Source organism: Trachymyrmex cornetzi, unplaced genomic scaffold (genome assembly GCF_001594075.2).
Source record: "Trachymyrmex cornetzi isolate Tcor2-1 unplaced genomic scaffold, Tcor1.1 scaffold40, whole genome shotgun sequence".
In the NCBI taxonomy this organism is placed as follows: Eukaryota; Metazoa; Arthropoda; class Insecta; order Hymenoptera; family Formicidae; genus Trachymyrmex; species Trachymyrmex cornetzi.
The window spans coordinates 127,894-152,930 of NW_017298744.1; the positions used below are offsets into that span (position 1 = coordinate 127,894).

General features: G+C 27.1%; 3 protein-coding genes across 5 annotated transcripts; 1 reads left to right on the top strand and 2 right to left on the bottom strand.

Moving 5' to 3' along the window:
- Positions 1–2,550: 2,550 nt before the first annotated feature.
- Positions 2,551–7,635, top strand: LOC108764225 (esterase E4). The gene is made up of 9 exons (XM_018512355.1): positions 2,551–2,615; positions 3,000–3,141; positions 4,646–4,934; positions 5,306–5,491; positions 5,994–6,193; positions 6,323–6,494; positions 6,587–6,904; positions 7,206–7,350; positions 7,439–7,635. Exons 2-9 carry the CDS (start codon positions 3,010–3,012, stop codon positions 7,590–7,592), a joined length of 1,596 nt encoding a protein of 531 aa, XP_018367857.1. The 5' UTR covers positions 2,551–2,615; positions 3,000–3,009; the 3' UTR covers positions 7,593–7,635.
- A 1,471-nt stretch (positions 7,636–9,106) lies between these two features.
- LOC108764222 (putative inactive carboxylesterase 4) lies at positions 9,107–16,004 on the bottom strand. Of its 3 annotated transcripts, none has more exons than XM_018512351.1 (10): positions 15,661–16,004; positions 14,324–14,378; positions 12,843–13,005; positions 12,181–12,466; positions 11,384–11,569; positions 11,086–11,285; positions 10,779–10,953; positions 9,994–10,311; positions 9,351–9,495; positions 9,107–9,275 (listed from the first exon to the last, which is right to left on the bottom strand). In XM_018512351.1, the coding sequence occupies exons 2-10, from the start codon at positions 14,347–14,349 to the stop codon at positions 9,107–9,109; spliced, it is 1,668 nt and encodes a 555-aa protein (XP_018367853.1). In that variant the 5' UTR covers positions 14,350–14,378; positions 15,661–16,004. The 3 variants fall into 3 exon arrangements, with proteins under 3 accessions (XP_018367853.1, XP_018367854.1, XP_018367855.1); XM_018512352.1 differs by having other exon boundaries at positions 15,646–16,004; XM_018512353.1 differs by lacking the exon at positions 9,107–9,275 and having other exon boundaries at positions 9,386–9,495; positions 10,106–10,311.
- Positions 16,005–16,572: 568 nt separating this feature from the next.
- On the bottom strand, positions 16,573–20,799 carry LOC108764223 (juvenile hormone esterase). The gene is made up of 8 exons (XM_018512354.1): positions 20,668–20,799; positions 19,847–20,135; positions 19,219–19,404; positions 18,561–18,760; positions 18,265–18,436; positions 17,404–17,721; positions 17,011–17,155; positions 16,573–16,934 (listed from the first exon to the last, which is right to left on the bottom strand). The coding sequence occupies exons 1-8, from the start codon at positions 20,797–20,799 to the stop codon at positions 16,781–16,783; spliced, it is 1,596 nt and encodes a 531-aa protein (XP_018367856.1). The 3' UTR covers positions 16,573–16,780.
- Between the last annotated feature and the right edge of the window lie 4,238 nt (positions 20,800–25,037).

Genomic DNA, 25,037 nt, shown 5'->3' on the forward strand with positions numbered 1-25,037 from the left:
TCAACGACGACACGTAGCATTATTATTGTCTTAGTAGCTGACACGTCAACCACTCTCGTGTAATGAGAAGCATTGTGCATAACTGATACAATTATTCATAATTTTAATATTTGACAAAGAACGCTAATTTTACCATATAATGCGCATTGGTGACTACTGAATGTGATTGTATAATCTGTTTGATGAGTGATTATCTGTGCTCGTTTCTGCGCATACAAAGTTACCATAGACCATTATTGTTTAATTCGTAATATTATTATAGCCTATCTTGTGGAGCTTTTTTTGTTTTATCGGATAAACTATTTAACTAACCATGATGGAACCATGATGGTCGGCACCAGGATTGCACAGATTGCAGAATAGTTTAATATTTAATTAATGTATTTCGTTGAGACTTAAATTAAGTCGAAACGTGTACGAAAGTAAATAGATGTCAAAATAGAAGAGATAATATATATTGAATGTCTACTCCCTGCTGCGAATTCTTACAAGAAAAATTCTTATGAGAGATCTTCCAAGAAAATTTTCTCGTACGAATTTCGGACAGGAGCACACAAGATCGTATAAGAATTAATATATCGCATACGATATCTGTGAGTAAATCAAGAATCTTGAGTGAATTTTATACTCATGTTACATGAATCTTATAAGCATGTACTTGACTCTTTTTACTAGTGTAATTAATGTAACTAATTTTTACTAGTGTAATTAATGTAAAATAAATATTTAATAAACATTTAATGATTATTACTTTTAATATTTTTCGTTAATTATACATTGTACAAAAATTCGTACAATGTATAATTAATGAAAAATAAATATTTATTTTATTTGAAAAACTATTAATAGTTTTTTATTTTTCAGTAATGATATAAATAATGTAAATTTAACTGCAGTATACATATATGTAAAGAGTCGAATTTACATTATTTATATCTTTATGAGATAGAATAATGTAAAAGTAACAATTAGCGTTAAGACTTCTAGAGTATCCCATAAGTTTTGATAATGCGCTCATGTGTAGATTAGTCCGTCTTATCTACACATGTTTCTTAAAGGGTTCTTAAAGATATCTTAAAGTTGTTTTATGCATCAATTTTTTTTACATATTCTGTTTACCGGGTAACTAAAAAAAGTTGTGAAAATAACAAAATAGTAGAAAACTTTTCGATTCAGTTTAGTTTTTCTGTTCTATCTACACACGAACGCTTTGTCAAAACTTATCAGACACCCTGTATATGATAATGCAAATTTAATTCTATATATACAGCATAATTTAAGCTATTTATATCTCATGTATAAAGTAGAGGAAAGTAAAAGTGGTGAACTTTAATAAGACATCTACGTAATTTTTTATTTTCTTTTTTCAGAATTAAGATTTTTTGATAAAAAATTTTTTAAGCACGATTATATAAATAGTATCATGTTTGCGGCGACAACCGTTATTCGAAGCATAACTTTGAAACAGTCAATATCTCAATGCGCTCCACTTACTAATTTCATGTAAGTTTTAATAGCAATTCACATCATTTAATTATAAAAATCACTGATATATAATTGTATTTATAATTTATTCTATTAATGTAATTTATTGTACTGAAGAGGACCCAAATCCAGAGGTCGAAACGTATACTGTATAATTAAGAAGTCATAAATTGTTATGCACTAACAACTTTGTGTCGGCTCGATAAAAGGCATTACCATATTTATACGCTGAAAGAAAAGATTGGTTTAGTTGCTATTTTTTTAGTTTAACCTATCCGCAATGTCAGTATATGATTTCGATAGGCTAACCCAACTAAAAATTTGCTGCTACAATCAAAAATTGGTTGCTGCAGCCATATAAAAATGCTATGCCATATTTTACTACCTAAATTGTTGCAGCAACCAATCTTTTTTTTCAAAGTGTAAATTAATACGTTGAGAAACAATGAAACGGGCATAATATACACGTTGAATGCCATGGGGGTCACCGATGACCGACGATGTCAAGATTAATAGAAACATATACTTAATTCGAATAAATGTCAATATTTTTAAATTTTTCAATAGTATGAAGAAATTAATGCAGTATAGAACATATAAAAATAGTTTATGTATACATATAAAATGTAAAATGCGTAAATATTATTCGCATGTGATTCGCGTAGATTCATATTGGCGCCTTGGGTAAGTGATTCGATGTCGAACCGATATTCCAATGTTATTTCTCACTGAGTCTTTGGCTCCGGAGTTAAAATATCACAGGCCTGATTTACATATTTATAATTTCAACCAACTATATATATAAAGGCAACACTGAAAATTCAGCCAGTATTTTTTGAAGAATCGATCGTGGGTGTTATTTATTAATGGGTTTATGAAAAAAATCGGTCAATGCGAAGACAGTATCACAAAACTATACATATGTATAAAGGTAGATAAGGCCATTTTATTATTTTTTTTTTGTTATTTCACAGATTTACATTTACACACGTTAGATAATGAGATGTTCCTACCTCAGGACAATAGTAAGTAAAACGCGCAACAAATAATGCTGCTGTGGTTAATCTTTTGAGTACGCGCACACGCAATCTATAAAATAGAGCCAATTATTTATATACTGTAGAATTTATGTACGGTATGAAGATTGTATCTCTATCGCATCAAAAACGCGGCCGTATGTTTCATTCTTTATTTAAAGAATATCATCGCTTTCGTCTGTGTGTCGATCAAAAATTAAAAATAATTTTAATTTTAAACTGTCACTGCGAATCGTATTAACACTAAAAAGTTACTATCTAGATCTATGTAATCTAATTTTACATAATTGATATTAGTTAAAATATCTGTTGTAACTCTGATACATTGATATATGTAATAGAAACTATCAAACCGATACATCAATACATATTTTTAAAACAAATATATATATACTTATAAATATTATAATATTATAAATATATAATGTAAAAACGTGAGGGGATTTTTAATATTGTTCTCGTTTTTTATTCTTTCAGCATATCCATCATGAGTAAAATAAGAGTAGAAGTAACCGAAGGAAAATTGGTCGGTGTAGTCGTAAATGGATATAATGTTCGTTATCTTGCTTTTCGCGGAATACCATATGCTAAACCTCCGGTTGGAGAACTGAGATTTAAGGTAAGCGTAGTATCTTATCTCGTTATACGATATAACGACAATGTAATTAACTCTTTAATAACAATAGAAATATGAACTTCAACTAATTTTCTTCAAAATTAGAATTAGAAAGAGAGGGTCTCAATTTTCTTCAAATGTTGACGAATTAATTACAGTAGATTAAACTTTACAAGATTTAAAATAGAGGAAAGGCCCCTATTATGAGATATCGAGTTCATTTTGGGTAAATGCTAGAAATCTATGGGCAAAATTAAAAAAAATAATAGGTCATTTTGAAGGAAATTTAATAAGCTTTAAGATAATGTTATGTAAAATGTAGTTCAAATCCTATTTTTTTTTAAATTAAAGAAATGTAAAAAGTAAGCAAATCGTAAAGTCAAAAGAATGTGCATCTAATATGAAATGCCCCGAAAAATCGATAATAAAACGCAAAGTACATTAGTATTGCAATTAAAAAACTTTATTTAACGTGTTTCTAAAATACAAATAAACAGCCAGTGCGCGCGCAAAATGACCATACGATTGTATCTAGGACTTGTCTTCAGGTAGTTGGAACCAAGTATCGCAAAAATAGGCAGTCAATGTTCATTCCGGTTGTTCTTTTTATCAATGTAAAATAACATTTATATTTTGGCAACGATCTTCACTAGGACATGGGAGAGTAGGTTATTTCATATTATAAATACTCTGGGTATCTCATATTACGATTTCCTCGCCTTATGGTTTTATAATCTTATTCTTATTGTCCATATATGGTAGACTTAGGTCAGTATTCATAGTCGTAGATCGATCCACGATTGATCTTCATTTCAGGCATTTATGAACTAAAGATTGAACCAATCAGATTTATTAAATCGTGATTTGAGCGCGTTTTTCAAATGAAAGACTGATTCAAACTTAGCTCAAATCGGATCTCAAATTGAACCACGGTTATGAATACGACCCTTAATGCAATTATATTGTGTTAACTTCTCCTCCGTGATTATTATTCCGACCAGTTTTATATTAATTTAAGTTTTAGAAAATAATAACATTTTTTACATATTTATAATAAAAGTCAGATAAATGTTAAATAAATGTTTTTTTAATCGTGTTTTAAATAAATAAATAACAAAAAACAAACATTTAATAAACGTCATATAAACGTTTAAAAAATATTTAATAAACATTAAATAAATGTTTCTTTAAACCATTATTTCAAATGAATAATTAATGTTAAATAAACATTTAATAAGCGTTAAATAAACGTTTAAACAATGTTTTTTCAATCATTTATTTGAAATGAAAAATTATAATGTAAAATAATGTTTAATAAACGATAAATAAACGTTAAATTAATGAATTTTGAAAACGATTCGTGAAAAATGTAAAATTAATGAGAAATAAACGTTTAAAAAAACATTTAAAAAACATTGTCTGTTGAGTGTCTTTACGTATTTCTTTTAAAAGTATAAATATTGTGTTAAATGTACATTAATTTATATATATCTTACATATTTTATAGGATCCGGTACCAGCGAAACCATGGTTCGGTGAAAGAGATGCCTCGAAGTACAAAAATACGGCTCTTCAAGTAGATGTTAACACACACGAAGTTATAGGCAATGAAGATTGCCTTTATTTAAATATATTCACCACGAAAATCGAATCCTTGGAAAAGCGTCCAGTAATGGTATGGATACACGGCGGTGGCTTTTTTGTAGGTTCTGGTGATGCAGGCTGGTATGGTCCCGATTATATCGTGCAAAAAGACATAATATTGGTTACCCTGAATTATAGATTAAGCGTTCTGGGTACGTTACCCATTATTTTGATGCGTATTTCTTGTATATTACGCGTGTTCGTAGTTTTTTCAAATGTCTTTAAAGGAAAAAAGTAGAGAATTATACTTAATTTATTAATTATGAGAAATAAATACCTTCTTGTGTTTTTTGATCATTTATTTTAGTTCGAATATATCAACCTTACACTGAAAAAAATTTCTAGTTAAAAATGAACGAACCAGAAGATTCTGATCTTGATAATTAAAATTTTAACTAAATTTTAACTAAAATTATAATAGATTCAATTAGAAAATTCTGATTTCTTTATTTTCAATCAGAATTCCAATTGATGCAACCCGACTCTTTCCAGTATATAAAAGAAGAGTTTATACGATTTTTAGGTTTTTTGAATCTCAATGATAAAGTGGCAGCGGGTAATCAAGGTCTGAAAGATGTGGTCTTAGCATTAAAATGGGTCCAAAACAATATATTACAATTTGGAGGAAATCCAGAAAATGTCACTATCTTTGGCCAAAGTGCTGGTGCAGCTATTACACATTGTCTAGCTCTGTCACCATTAGCTAAAGGTATCTACAATTTATAAACTTTTTAATATTAAATCTCCTATATTTTAATCTGGATTTATTGATCAACTTAAACTTAAATTTTTCATAAATTCAAACACTATGCACTCAGAAATAGTTGAATAAAAGAAAAATTGAACGAAATTATTGTTTTATTAATCTTCCATCTTTTCATAAATAAATATTATTAAAATCTTTTTTGTTATATGTGTGTGTATATGTGTGCATATTTTGTATATACGTAACAACTCATTTTTACTTAAATTACAAAGAGATATATACGTACAGTGTCAATACCCAATATTTAAAAATTTATAAAAAATAAAAGTTTTTAATTTTTTAAAATGATATTTAAGGAATTATCGATAAAAAATTAATCAAGAGATGGATAATTTGAAAATCTATATATTCTAAAATTACGCACTATACACTTGAAAGAAAGGAAAACAAAATTTTACGATAATGAATGTACTAGAAGAATTCAATCACTACTTATATTTTGCAGGTTTGTTTCACAAAGTTATTTCACAAAGTGGCGTTGTTTTAAATCCTTGGGCTTTCAATGAATGTACGGATCATGGTTTTCGTCTTGCCGAAAAACTCGGAAAGACAACGTCAGACCCGAAAGTTGCATACGAGTTCCTAAAAACAATTGATGCGAAAATACTTATAAAAAATGCACAATGGCCACTACGCACAGAAGAAGTAAATATTTTAATATTTTATTATAATATGAATTATATTTTTATATTATATATAGCTTAATTCGTTATATGTGTAAACACTAAAATATTTTGATACATGAATAAAATATTTTCACATTTGTAACATCAGGAGAGATTGAGTTTTAGCCTATGCTTCACACCTACTCTGGACAGCAATTCACCGAATCCATTTTTCCCTGAACATCCAAAGGAATATGTAAACCGCGGGATTCACGTGCCCTTCCTTTTAGGATTTAATCGTGAAGAAGGAACATTTTTTTTACGCAGCTTTTTTTTTGGAGGTAATATATACTGGTATATATTATATTTTAGCTGCGTTCCGTTATTCACTAAATACTGAAAATCTATAATTACACTTTTAAAATTGTTTCAGACATAAGCAAAGAAAATCTAGGAAAAGTAAATACTGATTTTAAAAAAGCAATATTATCAAATGTATTATCTAAGTTACCTGAAATAGGAATTACAGTTGAGGAATTAAGATCTTTATATTTCGGAAAAAGAGAAATATCAGAGGAAACTTTGACAAATTATGCGTATTTCTTAGGAGACGAATTTTTGGCACGCGACATAATAAATGTATATGAATTGCAAAAGTCTTCTGGTGGTTACAAATCCACATATATATATCATTTCGATTATGAGAGTGAAAGTTTTCTTTCGAAAAAATTGCAAAGTGTCACACTTCCAGGTATAAAAATCGTTAATTAATTAATACACAATTAGATAAAATTTCTTATTTAACAAAATATAAATGTATTTTTACCATCAAGTGATGCTTCTAAATCTTTACGCCAAATCGTACGTTTAAGTCTATTTAATTTGCATTTAAAAATTACGCATAAAGTAATGATACAAATATCTTTCATAAAAAAATTAATATTTAGAAATTTAAAAAGTTTCAAAACTAAAATATATCAATTTCAAATGAAAAGGAGAATGCTGTTTTAAGAATAATTTATTAATGTATGTTTTAATTCAATATTTTGCAGGAGTGTGTCATGGAGAAGAACTATTTTTTCTATTTTGCCCACAAGCTGCAAAAACGTTGAACTTATCCTTACCCAAACCTGGTTCAAAAGATTATAAAATAATAAATTATCTTACGCAAATGTGGACAGATTTTGCTAAAACAGGGTATAAGCATCTTTTTCCTTATTTTACAGGAATTCTATAGATATGTATTATTATATATTAATATAATTAATTCAAATTTGATTTTTAGAAATCCAACCCCTGCTACAAATTTATGGTTACCATTAACTAGTCCACAAAACGAAGACTATAATTATCTAAATATTAATTTAAATCCAGAAATGAAAATTTTTCGTAAAGGAAAGGAACGCTGGAATTGGGAAAGTCATAAAGGAACATTCTAACGCTCTATTTGCTAAAATCTTATCAGTTAAAATTTAATTTCTCATTCAGTACCCTTTGTTTTTTCATCTTTTGTTGTATTATTATTTGTAATGTGTTTGAAAAAATAAATATTTATACATTATTAGACAATAATGCGAGAGTTGATATTTAAATAATGTATATCACTCACGATCAGCAAATAATATTCAAGGTTATTAAAGAATGTTATTTCGACAAGAAAATATGATAAAGTTTGAATATAAAGTTCAATAATTAAATCAGACACTAGAGCTCTCATGATGAATAACTCGAAAGTCGAATAACGTCGGATAATTCGGATTCCAGTAAATTAATATTTTTGCATTAAAAAATATAAAGATTCTTTTTGTCAAGAAAAGCTTTTAAATACAAAAACTTTATACAAAACTATACATATACCTTTCCAAAAAAATTTATGGAAATTCATTTTTTTTCGATTAGACGTAACCCCTTAATCCATATTAAGATGATCTTAAATATAACAATAAACTATTGAGAAAAAGTCAATATAATAGTGAAAAACTGGTATTAGGAAGATTATTATAATATATTCAAACAATCTTATTTTTCTTTCCATTTTACCCAAAATCCACAAAATTAATATCCCATTTCAAGTCATTGTATTATCCGTAAATATTTTATTTATCCACTAGCATAATTCATATATTAAATCACTACTGCTAACCTGACTTATGGAGAAAAAAGCGTTAAATAGTTTAGACTTATCGTTTTATTATTGCTATGTAGATTATATCATTTTAGTTCCGCCTTTCGATTACATTAATAACATTGTAGTAAGCGTTTTCAGTAGTTACCACAATTTAAATTTAAAATAAAAAACGATCGTAGTTTGAGATTTTTGGATTCCTTTCTTATTGTTGATTTTTTTATGTCATTTTTCAGGTATTAAGAAATATTTTTATAAATAATTTGCGTATTGTGTACCGTTGATTCCCAGTACCTTAATCTATTTGTTGCTTTGAATTATCGGAAATATGATTGCTTGTTTTATTTAAAAAATATCTTAATCCTCTAATATTTAATTTTTCTTTACTACTTATAAAAAGCTCACATATATAATTAAAAAATACAATCTAAATAGCTTAAATTAAAATTATCAATAAACTTTAAAATAATCACGACTGTGAACATAAAAATAAAATTTAAGTTAGGTTATGAATTATATTCTAGAATTTTTAATAATTTAATAAAACTTTTTCCTCTTTTTTTAATTAAGAATATATTACATTTATTTACATTTAAAAAATATTATATTTACATATATTTCGTTCTTAATAGTAGATATTATAACTGGAAAATTATAATAACATTTTGACATTTTTAATAATACAAATCCATATATAATAAATTTTATTATATATTTCATCAAAAATATATAAGCTTATTATTTGTAATGAGACACTAAAATAAATATAATTACTTCTTTCGTTTATAATTTCATTATTTACATACGAAAGAAATTTTAAAATAAAATTTAAGTAGACAGAATGTTAGAAAGATTTTTACAATTTTCCCAATTCCAGCGTGCCTTTCTTTTACGGAAAGTTTTCATTTGCGGACTTAAATCAATATTTAAATAATTAAAATCTTCGTTTTTTGGACCGGATATTGGTAACCATAAATTTTTAGTAGGCGTTGGATTTCTAAAAATTGGTTTAAATTAATTATTAACATATGCCTGAAGGTTTTATATAAAATAAAGAAAAAATTCTTTGTACCCTGTTTTAGCAAAATCCGTCCACATTTGCGTGAAGTAATTTACTATTCTGTAATTCTCTGAACCAGGTTCAGGTAGTGATAAGTTAAACATTTTTGCAATCTCTGGATAAAATAGGAAACCTAAATCCTCTCCATGGCATACTCCTGCAAAACATTGTTATACTATTAATAATTTATTCTTAAAATTGCAGATTTATTAATTCCGTTTTAAAATATTTTTTCTTCATTCTAAATTTTTTTACATTTCTGTATATCTATTAATTTTGTCGTAGGTTTACGCACAATTTGATATAAAAATTCAGAAACATCATTAAAATATAGTAAAAGTGTATTTGTATTGTTTTATATGTAAGATATTTTATATGGTTTCATGCACGGAGAGAATTTTCTTTTAAAATTTACCCTGAAAATATATGACAGTCGTGGGACAACATTGTATTTCGAAGATTTTTACCATGCACTTCAGTAAAATTGATCAAACTTATTTTAAACTTTATTGTAGTTTTATTAATGAATGAGAGGGATTTATGATAAAATTCTTCAAAATACAATGTTGTCCCACGACTGTCATATTTTCAGGGTAAATTCTAAGAAAAAATTCTCTCCGTGTGTGATTTCATTGATTAATTAGCGTGATTATACCTTCATCAACTTCGATGTTTAACATTGTTTTCATAATACTTTTGCTGTTATAATCCAAATGATATAAATATGTAGAGTTGTAACCACCAGAAGACTTTTGCGTTTCACATACTTTCATTATATCACGTACGAAAAATTGATCTCCTAAGAAATCCGCAAAATTTGTCAAAGTTTCCTCTGATATTGCTTTTCCTTTAAAATATAAGGTTCTTAATTCCTCGACAGTAATTCCCATTTTAGATAATCTGGATAATGTATTTGATAATATTGCTTTTTTAAAATCAGAATTTACTTTTTCCAGGTCTTTATGGTTTATATCTGAAATAATTTTAAAAAATGATTATACTTAATAAAAAATGATTACTTTAGGGTATTGTATATACTAAAACTAAACGAATAATATTTCAGGGACACTTTCGCTAAGAAATAATTGTCTTTTTGAAATTAATAAAAAAATATATCTCAAAAATGCCACGTTAAACTTAACATTTTTGTTATAAAAACATACTAATTAAGAAATGTAATATGTTACCGCTAAATACAAATAAGTAATATACACGTTGAATATTTTAATTAGTTTGCCATCGATTTCAACATTATTTTATATTTCTAATTATTATTATAAAATTCTTTTTAAATGTAGCGTATTTGTTAGATGTGGATATCAAAATTATAATATTTTTAACAGATCACACTGTATAAAAGACACACCTAGTGTAACAGAAATAGAAATAAAGCAAAGACATGTTTAGTGCAAGCGACAAAATATAGTACTTTTATACTACCTCCGAAAACAATGCCTTTTAAAAGAAATATTCCTTCATTACGATTAAATCCTAAAATAAAGGGCATTTTAATTCCACGGCTTATATATTCCCTTGGATGTTCAGGAAAAAATGGATTCGGTGACTTAGTATCCAGAGTAGGTGTGAAGAGGGACATGGTAAAACTCAATCTCTCCTGATAATATAAATCGAATTAAATATTTTATTCATATATACCAAAACTTTATTCTCTATATCACATGTAACTAATCAAACTCTATTATAGTATAATCTATATTATAATATTATACAATATTGAGATACTTACTGTTTCTGTGAAAATTGATCGTTGTGAATTTCTCGTAAGTGTTTCTGCATCTATCGTTTTTAAAAATTCGTATGCGACTTTTGGATCTGATGTTTCCTTTCCGAGCTTTTTGACAAGCCGAAAACCTACGTCCGTCCATTCATTGAAGGCCCAAGGATTTGAAATGACGCCACTTTGTGAAATCACTTTGTGGAATAAACCTGCAAGGCATATAGTCGTTGTTTTATTAATATAGTCTTGTTTTATTAAAACAAGATAAGGCATGAAGTTATTGTAATGAGAAGATTCTAGACCGTACCTTTAGCTAATGGAGACAGAGCTAGACAATGTACGATGGCTCCGCCAGCGCTTCCTCCAAAGATAGTAACTTTTCCTGGATCTCCACCGAATTGTAATATATTGTTTTGAACCCATTTTAATGCTAAGACCACATCTTTCAGACCTTGATTACCTGCTGCTACTTCATCGTTGAGGTTCAAAAAACCTAAAAATCGTATAAACTCTTTTTCTTATAAGGCTGACACATTCAATCTAAAAATAGGTTATAAAAAAACAAACAGAAAGGAAAGCGTTGGTTTTAGGATTAATAGATTAATTATAATAGTTTTCTCTGTTCTCTCTCTAGTTTTCTCTATAAATAATCTTTTGCTTTTAGAAGCATTTATTTCGACTTTAACAACTTTGCCATAATAATAATAAAAAAATACTAGTAGCAGTTAAATGAAACGTAGCAGATGGGAAATTCAAACATTGAAATCAACTAATGTTAATAATATTATTAGCAGAGCACTTCTTCTATTATAAAATCAGAAGACGGATATGCCCTGTTCATAAAATTTCTTGGGCTGGGATCGATTCCACTTTCTAACTGCTTGTAATATATTCTATTATTTAATATTTTCAATAATATTTTTAGTAGTGTATTCAGTTTAACTATTTTTATTATTAGCATCTGATGGTAGACTGTAATAGCATAACATACTAATGGCCCATATATAAGTAAAAAAACTGTAAGTCTAAATGTATGTTTTTAAGAAAAACCTACCAACACGAGTAACATTCAAGAAACACACTTTAAAATAATGGATGACGTACCCATAACGCCTAATCTATAATTCAGAGTAACCAATATTACATCTTTCTGCACGATGTAATCGGGACCATAAATAGTAGCATCACCAGAACCTGTAGCATAGGCACCGCCGTGTATCCATACCATTACCGGACGCTTTTTTGAGAGTTCGATTTTCATGGTATACACATTTAAATAGAGGCAATCTTCATCTCCCGTAATTATCTGTCTTAAATCCATTTGAACCGCCGTGTTTCCATACTTCGATGCATCTCTATAACCGGACCATGGTTCTGGTGGTACCGGATCCTAGATATATAAAATATGTAAAAAATATGATCATAAATTTGTAATATTATGTATAGTATAATATATATTTCGCTAATGAAGTATTTGCTATTAACTAATATTCATTACAGAACATTTATTCTTCCTTTTTATCGAAAATACTCTCACAAAAATTTTAACACATTTTTAATAACTCATTCTATATTTAACACGACATTTACTTTTAAAAGAAATATGTATTTAAATCGTGTAGAGTTTATCCTATCATAATTAATTCGTCAACGTTTTAAAAAAAATCAGATTCTTTTTTCTTTCTCATTTTAATTTTAAAGAAAATCAGCTAAAGTTTGTCTTTCTATTATTAGTGAAAAATTAATTATATTGCACTAATACTTACTTTAAATCTGAGTTCGCCAACCGGAGGTTTGGCATATGGTATTCCACGAAAAGCAAGGTAACGAACATCATAACCATCTACAACCACACCGATCAATTTTCCTTCATTTACTTGTACTTTTAATTCATTTGTACTTGTACATTCAATACTCATAATAAGTATACTGAAAAAATAAGTATGAGAACAATATTAAAAAAATCAACTAATCTTTGTTATAATATTTGTATAAGGTAAACGTTCCAATGACCGAAGATGTACCTATGTTTGGACATTTGTACAAAATTTTACTTTAATGTAATAGAATCTGAAAATTTTGTGTCTCTCTCAATCTAAGGATTACAGTTCTATCAAATGAAAAAAATAACACGTTTGAAGTTTCAAGCACTAATAAGAAATAAGAACTCGCCAAATTCACTAACGAATTATAAACAAAATTTTATTATTAACGAACGTTTTGTGTTATCATCTTTTTTACTTATTTTTAATTTAAAAATAAGTCTTTGCGATTAACCGATTTTTAATGTTTTGATTTTGCGACATAATTTGTAAACAGTTTTCCGAAATTTATATTTGATGTTTTTATGTACCGGAGAAGGTCTGATCGAGACCGAAATGTTTATAATTATTATTGTTCATATAACAACAGGATCGTTATTTAAAACAAGGAAAAAAAAATTACCTCGTTATCAAGAACTTGCGTTGTGGCACATGCTCTTTGTTTTATTCATTTGAAAACTTTATTTATTTATATGATTACTAATCTCAAATGCTTTTTAAAATAATTTTTGAATACAATTAAAATATAATATATATTGTAACAGAAAAACATTTGAAATTAATAATAATAAATTTTGTGTAAGTATCTGACATACATGTCCAGTGTCACTGGACGTTTGCCTTATGTTATGTGTATATTTGATTTAAATATAATATGTATTGACATATTGATTTGAATTTCCATTTTTATATTACATGTACATATATTATTGTATTATTTATAACACAGCAGACTTCAACTAATAATATCGATTATGTAAAGCAAAATTTTTGAAACTATGAAACAGTCGCCACTGTAAATTCTACTATTTTATCTCTAATGTTACTTTAGTTTTCAGTCATAGTGTAATACAATGCGCAATTTTATTTTAAAGAAACGCGTTAATCGCGCATTGTATTACACTATGACTTAAAAAATTTAAAGAAAAGTCGTTAACAAGTGAGAGGTTACAAATATCCTCGTTATCTTAATTATTGGATAGATTATTGTACAAGATAAGTATATTACATAAACAGAGCTTCGCTGTTGTTTTTTATTCTTTATTAATAGCATCGAAAACTATTAATCAATATGTTATTCTTTGAACTGGATAAAATATGTTAATCGCGTCCTCAGTATAGCGATATAATCTTCATGCCATATAATTCAGTAAAATATGATTGTGTAACAGGCTTTATCTTGAAATACGTGTTTTCATACTCACGCCGAGATCGCCAATTGCAGCAGCATTTTGTTGCGTCCTACTGTTGTCACTAAATCTATCGAAGACATTACGAAAAAAAATTGTGAAAAAACCTTATATTTATCTCTGCATTTGAGTAGTTTTGTAATACAATTTTTACTAATTGATTTTTCTCACAAAACACTAAGAAATGACATGCTCATCTCAATTCTCTAAAGAGGACTGACGCGATTTTCAAACATGTATTGTCCTTATATATTTTCGTTTGAGTATATAAATATTTAGACATATTTAGCGAAAGAAACGGTATTATTTGAAAATAATTTTCCTTCTCTTCTTGCTGTGTTATACACCTTACGCTTTTCTTTCTTTAATCAGAAGACAGCATTATCTAATTAGTCTCATGATAGAACTATCTAATATTCTTATCTTGTTAATAATCTATCTAATAATAATATCCATGTATATAATATGCTTATCTTATTAACATAATTTTTATAGAATAAATATGTGAATAAAAGTACATATATATATGCATATGATATATAACGATTGGATTTTTCAATATATTTTTAATATAAATAACGTTTTTGCGGTATAAAATACTTTTTTTATTTTATGGAGTCTGTGTTTTAGAGATACAAAAATTTAATTTTTTATATTTCTTACATTTATATTTTTTTGGACAAGGCAAAAATCATTGAAATAATAAACTTTGTGACTGTTTGCACTTTTAATAAAAAATTTTGGTTAATATTTATATCACTTCTCTCTCTCTCTCTCTCTCTCTCTCTCTCTCTCAATCAATCAAAATTAACGTTATTAAACTAATAACATTTAGAGTACTTATATCGTTTAAATAACGTTATAGTGATTTTCAGTAAAATAAATGTAGCATGCATAAATGTCGGTTTATCATATAATATTTATTCATAATTTTTTATCTATAATATATTTTATCTTCGTATAGAAAATTTTTATAATAGTATAATAGACAATAAGATACAATATAAATGTGCTGGCTGTTAAGATTTATATTTTTATTTAAAATATTCATGATGAATAAGTGTGTAAACTTTAATATTAATAGATTTTCAAATATTAGTATATTAATAAATTTTTATTTCATAAATCGTTATATGGATAGATATGATGTGAACATTTACATCTTAATGAAACAGAAGTTGTAGTCATTTTTAAGTTAGCGCAGCGAAATAGTCGACATCGCGGAAAAGAAGCAACAATATTTTTATAGAGTATTGACTTAATATGCTTTTTTTTAGAAGTAAATATACAAGAAATATTAACAAGTCATTACATTTATTAATGTGTGATATACATACTTGAAAAGGATTAACTAATATTTCTGAAGACTTGAAAGACTATACTGCGTAATGCAGATCGATGAGGAACGTCAAACTCCGAACATTGATGTGAGATTATATAGACTTACTATTGTCCGGGAAATATATGGCAAGTGTTCTCTGGACTTTTCCGGCGCCGTGGACGGGGAGAAGACGACGGAGGAAGTCTTTAGTGAATAATCCAAGCAAAACAAGTTACGATAACGTTAAAATAACTTGAAAATGATCGGAAACATTAATTAAACATGATCCCTCCGCAAATAAGCTGTCAATCATCTGACCATCGTATAATTTTTGTATAACAATTACTTTTTTTTTTCTTTTATAGATTCGAAAATCCCTTTCCAGGATTAAAGTATACGCATTTATGTGTCTGTGAGGTGGAGTGCCGAGAACATAAAAAAAATTTTTTAATTGAAATTTATCATTTTTTAATCTACATTATGACAACATTTCCTTCATATAAATGTTGTGCAATCTGTACTTACGAAATAGTCCACAGACTAATAGTTTGGACAAAACAATACCATAGAATTCTTGGAAATGGACTTAGACATCTAATTAAAATGTTATTGTTTTACGAAAATTTATGTGTATGTGTGCGTGAGATATTGATGTAACAGTGCGTATAATAATGTGTCGATGACGCATAAATCATCTGTGTGCAAATCCTACTTACACTATGATTAATTACCTTTAAGATCCCCTTAATTTTTTTATTCATGCATGCAAGGAAACAAGTTATGAAATAATGCATTATAAATATAGAAATTATGCATATCAGCATGCCGCGCTCAATGAACATTGAACGTATTCTAGCACGCATCAAAATGTCGATAATGTAACTTTTTCTCTAGAATGAAAACGTGAAAATTTTTATATATGTATGTATGTATGACATATACAAAAAATGTTCACTTTTCATCTTTCTGTCCTAGAAAGGTTACATGATTGACCCTAAGAATAAGTATACATGTGCATGTATACTTACCATTCAAGAAATCGAACATCGTGTAATTCCAGCTTAAATATAGTCGTTTTTTCAATAAAGATCAAAAGTTGATACTAAAAGACAAATTAAATTTTAACAGAAAAGATTTTAGCAAATAGAACCTTAGAACGTTTTTTTATGACTTTCCCAATTCCAGCGTTCCTTTCCTTTACGAAAGGTTTTCATTTGTAGATTTATATCGATATTTAGGTAATTGTAGTCTTCATTTTGTGGACCGGTTAATGGTAACCATGAATTTGTAGTAGGCGTGGGACTTCTGAAAATCGATTTGAATTAATTATTAATATATGTCTGAAAATGTTTTCTACAAAACAAAGAAAAAATTCTTGTACCCCGTTTTAGCAAAATCCGTCCACATTTGCGTAAGGTAATTTATCATCGTATAGTCATTCGTACCAGGTTTGGGTAGCGACAAGTTCATTGCTTTCGCTACTTCTGGGCAAAATAAGAAAAATAAATCCTCTCCGTGGGATACTCCTGCAAAATATTTTTATATTAGAAAATAGTTCTAGAATTACAGACTCATTATATTGGCTTTAAATTTTTACATTAAAAAAATTTTTAGTCTAAATTTCTAAATTACATTGACGTTTTTGTTAAATAACATATTGTTTTATGTGCAATATTACAAATCAAACACACGTTGAACGTAATAATTGGACATAAAAATCCAGAAGCATCGCTGAATAAAAATATATTTATATTAATTAGCAATTATATTATACCTGGAAGTCCGAAACGTTGTACTTTTTTCATAAGAGAAGTTTCGCTCTCATAATCGAAATGATATAAATACGTTGATTTATAACCACCAGAAGACTTTTGCAATTCACATACATTCATTATATCGCGTATCAAAAATTCATCTCCTAAGAAATACGCATAATTTATCAAAGTTTCCTCTGATATTTTTCTTTTTCCAAAATATAAAGATCTTAATTCCTCAACTGTAATTCCTATTTTAGGTAATTCGGATAATACGTTTGATAATATTGCTTTTTTAAAATCAGCATTTACTTGTCCCAAATCTTCCTTGCTTATATCTGAAATAATGTAAGAGCGTGATTGTACTGATTATTTTGGGGTATTGCATATCAAACAAGTAATATTTTAGGAGTACTTTTATTAAGAAATAATGAACTTCATAATGTTTGTGAAAAGCATTTATCTCTAAAATAACGCATAATATAAAACCATAATAATATTAAACTTTGTATTTGAATATTTTATTTAGTAGTTAGACGTCAGCAAACATACAAAACTAATGGTAAAACTTAATAAAAATGTTATTTTAAAAGAGTATAAGTTTGTCTTAGGATTTACATAATTGTAACTATATTTAATAATTCTTATGTATATTCAAAAGTTATAATAAAATAGAATTTATTTTTTAATATTATAAGAAAATATTGTGAAACTCTCTTTAAATGTTGACAGCATATTTGTTAAATATGAATTATTGTAATATTCTTATTAGATTTACACATACTCTCTCTCTCTCTGTATGAAAACTTGTGCGAAAAAACAAAAGGCAAATCAATTAAAGACATTTCTAATGAGAACAATAGCATGTAATTGTACATTACCTCCAAAAAAGTCGCTACGTAACATAAATATCCCTTCGTTACGAGTAAATCCTAAAAGAAAGGGCACTTGAACCCCGTGGCTTACATATTCCTTTAGATGTTTAGGAAAAACTGGATTCGGTGATTTGGTGTCCAGACTAGGTGTGAAGCAAAAGGTAAAACTCAATCTCTCCTGATGATATTAAAAATGTGAAAATATTTTATGTATATTTAAATATTTTAGTCTTTGCACAGTGAGAATCAAGCTTATATATAGAAATGTAATCCACATTTTAATAAAATATTGAAATACTTACTGCTTCTGTGCAAATTGGCCATTGTGAATTTTCCGTAAGTATTTTCGCATCAATAGTTTTTAGAAACTCGTATGCGACTTTCGGATCTGATGTTGCTTTTCCAAGTTTTTTGGCAAGCCGAAAACCATGATCCGTCCATTCATGGAAGGCCCAAGGATTTGAAGCAACGCCACTTTGTGCGATCACTTTATGGAATAAACCTGTAAGGCACAATTGTAATGAAACTCTTTCAATAAATTCATTGTCGTAACATCTTGCTTTCTTTCCTTTCATCGGCATCATACACACAATGTTAGAGAATTCATCAAATTTTTAATTTATCCATTATCGACACTTATTGTGTGATAAATTCTTTAATACATAATATTAAAGAAATTCATTTACCTTATTTTTTATAAATTAAAAAATTTTTACATTTTGTTTTGTCTCTTTGTAACAAACGTAAAAATGACTTTTTAAACATCACAAACACACACACACACACACACACAAAGAAATAAAATTTTTTAAAATGTTATTTATTAATAAAATAGAAACTTAATAAAATAATTATTATTTTATTCAACTGTTTCTGTTAAATCAAGTACAAAAGTTTATTAATATATTTAAAATAGAATAAGATACAAGGATTGTGTATTGAGAAATTTGTAGACTATACCCTTAGTTAATGGAGACAGAGCTAGACAATGTGCAATGGCTCCACCAGCACTTTCTCCAAAAATAGTGATATTTCCTGGATCTCCACCGAATTTTAATATATTTTTTTGGACCCATTTTAACGCTAAGATTACATCTTTTAGACCTTGATTACCTGCTGCCACTTTATTATTAAGGTTTAGAAAACCTGAAATCATATTAATTTTTGCTTTTATAATATTGATACATTATGGCTAAAAATAAATGATACAAAAATAAATAAGAAAAATATTTGTTTTCGAATTAATAAATTAAGTATAATTCTATATTCTTTTTTATGATTCGTAAATAATCTTTTACTTTTTAAAGCATTTACTTCGATTTTATAAATATTTGCCATAATACATAAAAAAGAATATTTACTTTTATTTAATATTCTCGATAATTGATAAATATATTTATTTTTACTTTTTATTTTTACTTTCTATATTAATATTTAATAGTAATTCGGTAACGTAAAACGCTAATAGATTATTTGCAATATTAAAACTATAAATCTAATGTATGTTCATATCCTCTGAGGAAAATTAGATAAGAGACTATAAATGCGAGTAACATACAAATACACACCAAAATAATAAATGACATACCTAAAACGCCTAATCTATAATTCAGAGTAACCAATACTACGTCTTTTTCCACGATATAATCGGGACCATACCAAGCTGCATCACCAGAACCTATAATAAACCCACCACCGTATATCCATACCATTACCGGACGCTTTTTCGAGGATTCGATTTTTGTAGTATACACATTTAAATAAAGGCAATCTTCATTTCCTATAACTTTGTGTGTGACAAGCTCTACTTGAACAGCTATGTTTCCGTACTTTGACGCGTCTCTTTCACCAAACCATGGTTCCGCTGGTACTGGATCCTAAATATGCAAAATTTATATATATATATATACCATATATTAGGTGTTGAACTTAATTCCTGCCGCTCGCTTAATTTAAAACAATGTTCCACACCTTTAAAAAATCTAAAAAAAAATTTTTGTAATGTAATATGCTAAAAAGTTTGACACGCTTTTTAGCATATTACATAAAAAAAATTTTTTTTTAGATTTTTTAAAAGTTTGGAACATTGTTTTTAAATTAAGCGAGCGGCAGGAATTAAGTTCAACACCTAATATATATATATATGAATGAATATTTAACGGGATGTATTTAGTTTTAAAAAAATATATATTTTAAAGATTATAAGTTTTTTTCTTATTGCGCGCATAATTAATTCGTCAACATTTGAAAAAAATTGAGACTTTCTCTCTCTCTCTTTCGATCTAATTAAATCTAATTAATTCTAATTTTAAGGCAGATCAGCTGAAGTTTATCATCATATTATTGTTAATTATATTGCATGCTTGTATAACGATAAGGCACTAATTAACTCACTAAGTAATTTATTACCTTAAATCTAAGTTCGCCTACTGGAGGTTTGGCATATGGTATTCCGCGAAAGGCAAAATAACGAACGTTGTAGCCATCTACGACGACTCCGACCAATTTTCCTTCATCTACTTGTACTTTAATTTCACTCATAATGAATATATACTGTAAGAATAAGATGAGAATGACATTAAAGGGTCAACCCGTGTTTGTTACAATATATTTATGATGTTTATAAATATATACTTTTTAAAAATATATTTTGACTTTCGTTTTAATATTTTTTTATATTACCGTTTTATTACTGTTTTTACATTACAAATATTATTGCATTAGTTGCAACATTACATTAGATATTTCAACTATCAATATTGGTTACGTAAAATGAGATTAAATATAAATTTTTGAAACTTTGAAATAATCGCTTGATTGTAAGTTCTACCGTTTTATCGCTTGACGTTATATTTTTTCAGGTCGATGTTCTACCATTTTATCTCTTGACAATATTAGATTTTTCAAGTCGATATGTCACACGTACGATGTGTAATTTTATTTTTTAAAAACACGAAATGTGTCACGAATGTTTCCGTTGTATTGTCTTTTTGAGATTGCTTATAATCTTAATCGATAACGACAAAAACAGTGATACCTGATCGAGTAAAGTTCCCTAAATTAAGCGGAAATACTAAACTAAATATATGAGCTATATTTTCTATGTCGCGATACAATGTTCATACAATATGTTAATTCTGTAAAATATAATTAATCGGTTTTGTTTTTATAGATTATGTTACATGAATTATGTAAGCGAACTCGAAAGATTACAGCAGCATTATTTGTTGCGCGTCTTAGAGCCTAAACACAGATTTTTGCATAACGCATAACATATAAGGCATAATTATGGAATTAATTTTATATGCCTTACAGTTAAAACTTAATCTACAATGTGTTCTTTGCTTCCTGTTTCTTGCTTTTTACCTCATGTCTCTTCTTTTTTTGCGATCGTTTTATCGACAATTGCGTTTTTTTTTTAAGTGTTGCTTGTTTCTTCTGAAGTTTGTTAAATTTTATTACGGGCAACAGAAAACAAAAAGCTACAGGTATAAAGATAAGAAATAAAAAGTGATAAAAAGCAAAAAACAGGAAACAAAGAGCACATTGTAGATTAGGCTTAAAAAATTAACCGAATAGAGTCCTTTATTTTATATTCCTTGATTGATTTGCTTATGCCTTATGCGCTATGCAACGTTATGCAAAAATCTGTGCTGCGATCTTTATTGTATGTCTATAAGATTGGAATATCGCACTGTAAATGCAAATCTATCCGTAAAATTATAAGGAAATGTTTTAAAAAGATCTTATTTACCTCTATGCTTAAGTAGTTTTGTGGTACTGTTTTCAATGATTTCTTTTACCTAATATTAATTGAATGACTTGCTCGTTTTAATTCTCCAAAGAAAACTAGCTGGACTTTCAAGAATGTCTGTCAGTTTTATATATCCTCCATTGAATGTATAAATATATATATGTAAATTGGTATAAGAAATATCTGATTTATGGGACACTTAGCCTGTTTCGTTTTTAGTATTTTTATAATTTGTATTTTTTACTATTATGCAACTTGTATTTTCCTGTCTCTAATCAGAAGATGTTAGCGTTATTTAACTCAGGACATTTCTGATATTCTTATCGTATAAAACTAAAATGAACCTGAAAAATTTGAAAGAAAGTTGATAACACATCTTTATATCACTTTCATATGATATAATTTTTGTGTAATAAATATGTAATAAATATGTATACGGATAAAACATTTTATGCGATATGTGACGATTGGATCTGCTCTTTTAATTATCTTCAAATGTGAATCGCGTTTCAAATTTACTCGAAATAGTTCACACAAGGATATAAATCTATATTGAAATATATATATAAGTATTCTTTTTGTTAAAATTATAGACAATATTTTATTTTATGAAGCTTGTAAAGCGATATAAAAAATCTTGTTACGATGAAAATATTATAATAATTTTGACGATAATAATTATAGTGATCCAGCAAAAGTTTATGATATTTAAAAAATTTGTTATTTGGAACACTAATATAATAATAAATTTTAATGCCATATTTAAAAATATGAAATAAGTTGATCGAATTACTCAACTTATATAATTAAAATGTTTGCAAGAATTAATTATAAATTTTTGATACAGTTGTTTATTAATGAAATGTTATACCATAAATATAAAATTATTAAATACACTAAACTTTTTACTAGTATTGTTGTTTATTTTTAGAAATTATTATATATATGAAGATGTTACAATATTGTAAAAACATTGTTCCTATTTTAATTGTTTTATGGTAAAGTTTCCGAAAATAACATCGTGAATCTGATATAACTTATATAATTTTTGCACGCATCACATGTATATGGCCGCTATTCATAGTCTATTCTTATGTTTAAGACTATGTCTTATGTTTAAGACCGTCTTATGTAATAACTTAACAATCTTTTTTTATTTAAATAACGCCTCTCTCTTCTCTCTGTAATTGATTTATAACATCTTAAAAGTGTATTTAAATGCAGTCTTAATAAAATATAAAAATTGACTTTAAATATCGGCTTATGGTTTCGTAATCCATGAAATTAAAATAGTATGCGGACATTAGATGATGTCTGTAGGTTCTGACAAAAGGCTATAATCAAGAAAGTTACCCCGTCTACATTAAGGAACTTCTCTATTTTAGAGACAAGAATTGATTTTTTTATATCTCTTATATTTTTTTTTGAATGTCTGCAAAATATGATTTTCAAATTTCATCGAAAAATTTACAACACTGACGATGTTATAAAAGAGAGAGAATTAAGGCGACTTTAAATTGAATTATATTAGATTAGGGCTCCAAAAATGGATCTTTCTTTAGTGAATCGAATATGACAAATAGAATTTTCATGGTCAACAAAAGTACAAACGTTTAAAGGCATTGACACAAATATGTACACATACACGCGCGCGCGTTACTATCATACTTCTATACATATATAAATTTGAAGGTTAGAGGTAATTATCGAAAATGCATTTAATTTAATATATTTTTTCTCTAATTTATATTATATAATATATTAGTATTCTTCCAACTTTAATTATTTCTAACTCAATTTAGTATATATATTTTCTTAATTTACAAAATGCATGCAAACTGAAACACATTTATTTAAACCGCCAAATATAATTAAAAAAAGATGATAAAGAATATTAGAGACATTTTTTAGGCGATTAAGAAAATAAAATGCTAAATAATTTAGACAAGAAAAAATATCTTTTAATGGATAACAAAACAGACAATATAGATATTTTATTTAAAAGCTTTCTCTACATTGTCAAAAAAAATATAAGAATTTTTATGAAGGTTTAAAATTAATTTATTGAAAAAATATCTGAAAAAGAGAAAATACTTAAGTTAACAACAAAGATTTTAAATTTGAACAAAGATTTGACTTTGAAATATACATATTGTTCTTCAAAAAATCATCGAAGTAACAGATTTCGTAAATGCTTGTATCTCTCTAATGAAATCTTTTGTTTAATATTGATCATTGATATTTCCAATCAAAGTTATTGAACGATATTGTATTGATAACACTTGCAACATTAATATTGATTGGTTTTTACGTTTTGATGACCCCCAATAAAATAAATGTACACACGTAAGAATGTACGGTTTATCATATAACATTTGATCTATAATACGATATTTTATTATATCAAATTTTTAATATATGTAGCATGTATGATAAGATAAAATATAATTCACTTAGTAGTATTCTAAAATTATTTGAAAGTTATTCATAGTACATAAAATATTTTAAGTAAAAATTACATAGCATGAATAAGGAGAATGTATAGTTACAGTGAATAAAAAAATATGAAGATTTATATGTATCAAAATAAGGCAGTATGGAAAAATCTTCATTCTTCTATTTCTAAACAACAAACAGGCAAGGGATGCAACTACAAAGTATGATATACCTCTCTACTAACAGGTATATATAGGTTTAAAAATATCGTACGTTATCCATTCAAAATAGATTTTAAAGGGAAAGAATAGTACTTTACGATAGCACAAAAATTTTGATGAAGCTTTGGTGATTTTTTAAATATTAAAATTTATTTTTTCTTTTATAATGTTTTGTCTGCTTATTTGAATAACTAAAATTAAAACTTATTTAAATTAAAACTTACAAGAAAAACTTAAAAATTACTAATCATATGAGTATTGGTATTTATGGTTTCTTGCGTTGGAAGATAAAAGTGAAACATGTACAAAAATATGTTCAGATCACGTGAAATCTTGGGACAAAAATCATCAGTTTTACCAGTCCGATA